Source organism: Pteropus vampyrus, unplaced genomic scaffold (genome assembly GCF_000151845.1).
Source record: "Pteropus vampyrus isolate Shadow unplaced genomic scaffold, Pvam_2.0 Scaffold40, whole genome shotgun sequence".
In the NCBI taxonomy this organism is placed as follows: domain Eukaryota; kingdom Metazoa; phylum Chordata; class Mammalia; order Chiroptera; family Pteropodidae; genus Pteropus; species Pteropus vampyrus.
The window spans coordinates 6,662,158-6,668,226 of NW_011888821.1; the positions used below are offsets into that span (position 1 = coordinate 6,662,158).

At 50.1% G+C, this 6,069-nt stretch overlaps 1 protein-coding gene across 1 annotated transcript in view; it reads left to right on the forward strand.

Annotated features, from left to right (window-relative positions):
• MKL2 (MKL1/myocardin like 2) overlaps positions 1-6,069 on the forward strand; it is a 130,345-nt gene that overhangs the window by 107,119 nt on the left and 17,157 nt on the right. The window contains exons 10-13 of the mRNA XM_023529665.1: positions 1,745-1,877; positions 2,630-3,667; positions 4,757-4,891; positions 5,405-5,478. Coding sequence (XP_023385433.1) covers positions 1,745-1,877; positions 2,630-3,667; positions 4,757-4,891; positions 5,405-5,478 — 1,380 coding nt within the window. The remainder of the gene's footprint in view (positions 1-1,744; positions 1,878-2,629; positions 3,668-4,756; positions 4,892-5,404; positions 5,479-6,069) is intronic.

Here is a 6,069-nt window from a genome sequence, read left to right on the forward strand (position 1 = left end):
GAAGCCAGCGTGGCCTCAGTCCCGCGGCGCGCGTGACGGGGACGTCAGGCCGCTGTGGGCGTCGTGTTGCCTTCTGTAGGAGGTGTCCACCAGCACAAGGAGATGCCGTTTTTGCAGGAGCGTCTCAGCCAGCCGTAGTTGGGGGACCAGGTTTGACGTGGGAAGGGGTCAGGGAGAGCGATGCAGAAGAACCTAAGTTTAGGACTTGACGACCGGGTCGCCGACATTTTTGTTAATAAACTTTTTTAAACGAGGTATAACTTACGGACAGAGAAGCCCATGCTGATGCCTAAGCAAGCAACGCCCTCTGACCGCCACCCGGATCAAGAAGTAGGGCGTCATCAGCCCCCCTGGGAGGCCCCGTTACGCCCTCTGTCAGCGGCGTCCTGACTTCTGCCCTGCATGTTGCTTTGCCTGCTGCTGAACGTTATACAGATGCCGCCCTGCAGCACACACACGTGCCTGGCGTCCTTTGCTCAGCATCGGGTTGTGTGTGAGACACATCGTTAGTGCTGCAGATGGCAGCCAGTAAAGTTTGTGTTTCTGTCTCGTCTGTAATTGGTCCACCCATCGTGCTCAGCAGACAGCTGAGTTGCTTTCCATTGAGGCTGTAAAGGAGAAAGCCGTAATGCATATTCTAGCCTGCGTCTTCTGGCTGACAAGCGTATGTCTTTGTCAGGTGTCGGGTCAGAGGGTAAGCATGGGCTTTTGTTTAGTAGGTACCATGAAACAGCTCTGCCAGGTGGCTGTGCCACTTCACACTCACACTTCTGCTGGCGGTGTCAGGGCTCAGGCTCTCGCAGCACTCAGTGCCGTCAGTCTTGCTCATCACAGCAGCGATTCTTCTGGGTACGCGGTGCTATTTCGTTGTGTCTTCATCATTTTCCTTACACCTGTTAAGGTTCAGCACTTGTTCGTGTATTTATTGACCATTTGGATGTACTTTCTTGTGATATGCTCCTTCAGGATTTTCCCATTTTTCCATTGGTTTTCCTGTATTTCTTATTGATTTGAAAGGCTTCTTTGTATATTATAGATATAAGGCCTCTGTCAGAAAAGAGTATTACAAATATTTTTCCTGTGGCTTGGAGGTATCCCTTTTAGTTAGTGCTTTTTGTGTCCTGTTTAAGAAATCTTTGCCTGTCCAAAGGCCACGAAGATAGTATCTTAAGTTTTCTTCTGAAAACTTTGTTTTTAAAATTCACATGTAGGTCTCCAAGATGATGCGAGGTAGGTGTAGCGGTCAGTTTTCTCTGTGTGCAGTCCAGCCCGGCCCGGTGCCGTTTAACTAATGGGAGAACCACCCCTTCACCCCTACAGTGCGTCCCCTCGGTGATACCTCGAGGGCCCACGTACGGGGTAGGGGGGGGGCTCTCCCGTTTGTCTGCTCTGTCCTTGCACGACACCACCCCGTCTTAATGACCGGCTTCGTCACAAGCGTTGCCGTTGGCTGGGATGACTCTCCCAGCCTTGCTTTCCTTCTCAGGGATGCCCTGGCCGTTCCTGATTTGTCGCATTTCCATGTAAAGCTTAGTCACCTTCTCAATGTCTGCCGAGCAAGCAAGCACGCAGAACCTGCAGCGGTTTTTACTGGGATCTAATTCGATTGACATCTTTGCCCTATTGAGTCTTCCAATCCATGGTATTTTCCTCTTCATAAGTTAACCATTAGATTTTTAGCAGAAGCAACATCAAATCCAGAAATTATTTTATTGTAAATTCTAACTTTCTTTTTCTTTTCAAGGCCACTCAATGACAAAAATAACAACAGTGGGAATTCCGCTTTGAACAATACCACACCTAATACTCCACGACAGAATACATCTACTCCTGTGAGAAAGCCAGGACCTCTGCCTTCTAGCTTGGATGACTTAAAGGTGATAATTCCAAGTAGAGTTTATTCAGCCTTAAGGACCTCAGAAGTGTAAATGACTTGCCAGGTTTGTCTCACAGATGTAGGTGGTTACCAATATGATAACAGATCTGGAGGTACTTTCCTTTTATGCCTATCGTCTCTTTTCAAATGCCCCGTAATAACTCCATTAGTATACTGAGCACGCACCCTGGGCTGGCCCGCGCCAGTTCTGACTCCAGAGGCAGATTTTTTCTCCCCTGCTCATTGCCATGTTTGGGAGAAGCAGGAAACTGAAACAGTTAAGAACATGACCTTCAAGGCCAGCCTGTCTGGGTTTCTTCCCCAGCTCTGCCTTCCGTTACCTGAGGCAGTGATCCAGCCTCTTTCTGCCTCCATCTCCTCATCTGTAAAACAGGAATAATTCGTACACCTCATGTGAAAGATTAATGGAGAGAATAAAGTACTTCCCGCAGTGTCTGGCACATAGTAATTACTCAATAAATGTAGCTGTCGTCATCATTTCCGGTAGTAAATCTGTTCTTTGACATAACAGGAATTACCCTCTAAAAACCCTCGTTTTGTTATCACTGGCCTTTCATGGTCTCAGGGTCTGTAGTTGTGTGTGTTCGTGTGTTAAACTGTTCCACTTGCAGATATGCAATAATATGGAAGTCGTTGGCAGATATAGGCACCTTTTCTCTGTCACAAGTGTCCTGTTGACTGGTCAGAAAGTTAAAATACCAGAAAAAAGAGCTGATTTGTTTGTACTTCTAGGTGTCAGAACTGAAGACAGAACTGAAGTTAAGGGGTCTTCCAGTGTCAGGCACCAAACCGAACCTTATCGAACGCCTGAAACCCTACCAGGAAATGAACAGCAGCGGGGTTGCTGCCGACGGCATCGTGGCGGTGTCAGCATCCGCCATCGTCACCAGCAACCCAGAAGTCACCGTGGCGTTGCCGGTTACCACACTGCATAACTCTGTGACTAGCTCAGCCCCCACTTTCAAGGCAGAATTGCCATCTGCTGGGACCAGCAACGTCGCCCATGCTGACAGCGTTACTTCGCCTCTGCCGATCTCACCGTCGCCGTCCGAACAGTCCAGTCTCAGTACCGAGGACACAAACATGGCAGACACTTTCACCGAGATTATGACCATGATGTCTCCTTCACAGTTCTTGTGCTCCTCTCCTTTGCGAGTGACGAGTAATGAAGACAGCCTAAGCCCCACCAGCAGCACGCTGTCCAGTCTGGAACTGGATGCAGCTGAGAAGGATCGAAAGCTTCAGGAGAAAGAGAAGCAGATCGAAGAGCTGAAGAGGAAACTGGAACAAGAGCAGAAGCTCGTGGAGGTTCTCAAAATGCAGCTCGAGGCTGAGAAGCGAGGGCAGCAGCCGCCGCGGCCGCGGGAGCCCCAGCCCAGTGCCCCGGCTGACCCCGTCACTGAGGCAGAGCAGAAGCTTGGCGTGGCTGGCGCCGTCAAGGACGAGGGCACGCTGGCCGACTGCTCCGGCTCCAGGCAGCCCGGCCCGGGGGCCGGCCCCTCTGTGGGCCAGGCCGTCTCGACGGGTGGCCAGAGCCTGGTTGCCAAGAAGGCCGTAGTGATCAAGCAGGAGGTGCCCGTGGCCTCGGTCGAGCCGCAGGGCGGCGTCCCGCAGTTCTACGTGAGCTCCCAGGGACAGCCACCGGCCGCCGTTGTCGCTCAGCCGCAGGCTCTGCTGACCACACAGACGGCTCAGCTGCTGCTCCCAGTGTCTATCCAGGGTTCCAGCGTCGCCTCGGTGCAGCTCCCAGTGGGCGGCCTCAAGCTCCAGGTGCGGAGCCTGTTGCTAGCCGCTCTGCCTCGTGGGCGGGCGTGGAATGGGAGCGGCTGGGGAGGGAAGCCTGCGCTCCAGGAACGCAGCCCCTCAGGCTTCGCAGTGGCAGAGCTGTGCGTGTGCATGCGGTGGGGGAGCGGGGGTTCAAACGTGTGAATAGCACTGTTTTTGTATAGTAAAAGTGAAGGGTGCTTTTTTGATTGGTTACCTTTTTACTTTTAATTGACGCCATATCATACATGTGGACCTATTTAAATATGACATCGTCGTAACGATAATAGCTACTGGTACCCAAGTACTTTTTATGCACAAGGCACAGCATCAGGCACTTTAAGTGGCTTCATTTAACCCCTCCTTCCCCCTAACGGGGCTGGTGACAAAGCCCACTTCCAGGTGAGGAGACGGTCTAGGGACACAGCTGGCCTCCGACCCAGGGCTCTGCCTCCCGCGTGCAGCTGTGACAGGCCCATTGGTGTGCAGGTGTCTAGCAGGGGAGGGCGAGGGCGCTGCTGGCGGAGAGGCTGCTGGCAGCATCTCCTTTTAGGCCCACGTGACCTTCAGTTTTTATTTAAGGTGGTTCTGATAGGTTTTAACTCAGTGGGGGGCCGCAGTGAGCAGAAACCCCGTGGAGCAGCGCTGCTCAGCCCTGACTGCCCGGAGGTCAGGGCATGACCCAGAGGCCCGGTTCATCTTTAGTGTCTCAAATGGAAAGTCTGCTCTGTAATATTTCTAAACTCTTTTCTGTCCGAATCTTCCACTAGACGACGTTCTAGGAATAAGCTATGTTTTATTCTGGGCATGTGCGTGCCTGACCCACGCCCGGCCCCCCGTGAGTGCGCAGACTGCCGAGCGAAGGCTAAGCCTCCCAAATGTCCTCGCTGACGTTGTCATAACCTACCGTGTAAATCTGCTACAGGGTTTTTATTTCAGTTTGTTTTCAAAAATTTTCAAATGAAAATGTTAGCTTCTTAAGGAACAAACAGTAAAAGCGTGACAATAACTGGTCTGGTGTTTAACTCTGGTTTTGAATTGTTAAGGCTTAAATTTAGGTGCCAATGAATTTATTTATTTATTTTTGCCTCCTAGACTCCAGCACAAGCAGGAATCCAGACGCAGCCACAGATAGCAGCAGCGGCCTTGTCCTCGGGCGTGGCCCAGACCGTTCCTCAGAAGCAAGGCCCTTTCGTGCCGCAGGTGCTTGGTCAGCCACAGGTCAGAAAGGTCGGTAACTGCTAGCGAGGGACGGACTGCTGCCAGCGTGTCCTCCCCTCTGCTTGGCCACCAGGCCCCATCCTCGTCTGTGATCTGTACCCCGTCACGGCAGCCTCAGGTCAGATGCCATTTGGCTGCAGAGCATCCAGTCGTTTGGGAAAGAGGAGGAGGTCTTTATTACTGAAAGATAGCTCGTCTTAACAGTTAAACCCCTTTTCCAAGTAAAGTTTTCAAAAGTATCTTTTTAATCCTTATCTATAGAATTCCTAGGTTTTAAAATGGCTTTTCAAATGCATAATTTTGTGGGAAAAAAAATAATAGTGCAGTTTCCTGGGAAAAACTATTTGAAGATGAAAAAGATACTTTCTGAAGTGTTCATCTGGAGTGAGGACCTTTGTGTATTTTTAGAGTTTGCCACCTCGTGGAAGGAGAGCCAGACAGCCAGGTCTGGTGACCTTCTGGGTCCCCGCTTCCTTCCTGGCGGGCCTGATGCACCGTTCACTCTCTTTCTCTGGGTTTCAGTTTCATCTTTACAATGATGGTGTATGTCTACGGCTCAGTGTCCTCTACACAGGTTCCCACCCAAAAGCTGAGATGTACAGTTGCCTCAAAAGTTACCCAGTTTCCCATTTATCCAGCAGGTGGAGCTGTGTGCACATCTCTGTACCAGAAAAATAAGGCCTCAGAAATAGGCCTTACATTTTAAACCTTGAGAATCGTTAGTCCCAGAGTTTTAGCTCCAACATAAAAGAACCCAGATGATCGAGTGTGCCTGACTGTGTGCCCAGGGTGTCGGCCGTCTGCGGCAACACGAGGAACACACAAAAACGACCTCTCCAATCAGCAGTCACATCAACACACATCCTGAGATGCAGGGAGCAAGGAGTTCTCGTTGCAGATTACTTAGTTTGGGCTCAAAATAACATTTCAGTGCAGTGATAAGCTTAGCGAATGTTTAAATGTTAGTACAGTTTTCTTTGTTTTAGGAAGCTGAGAGAAAAACAATATATAGGCGGGATAAATAAAGGCTTATTTACTAAGTCTCAAAATGTTAGAACTAGGAATCATTACTTCTAGTTTACAAGAAGAATTTTTTTTTATGAAACATAAGGAAATTCAGCTTTTCAGAGAGGAGTAAAGTTACAGGACTCCTTGCCCAGACCTGCACTGTTCAGAGAGATAAACAC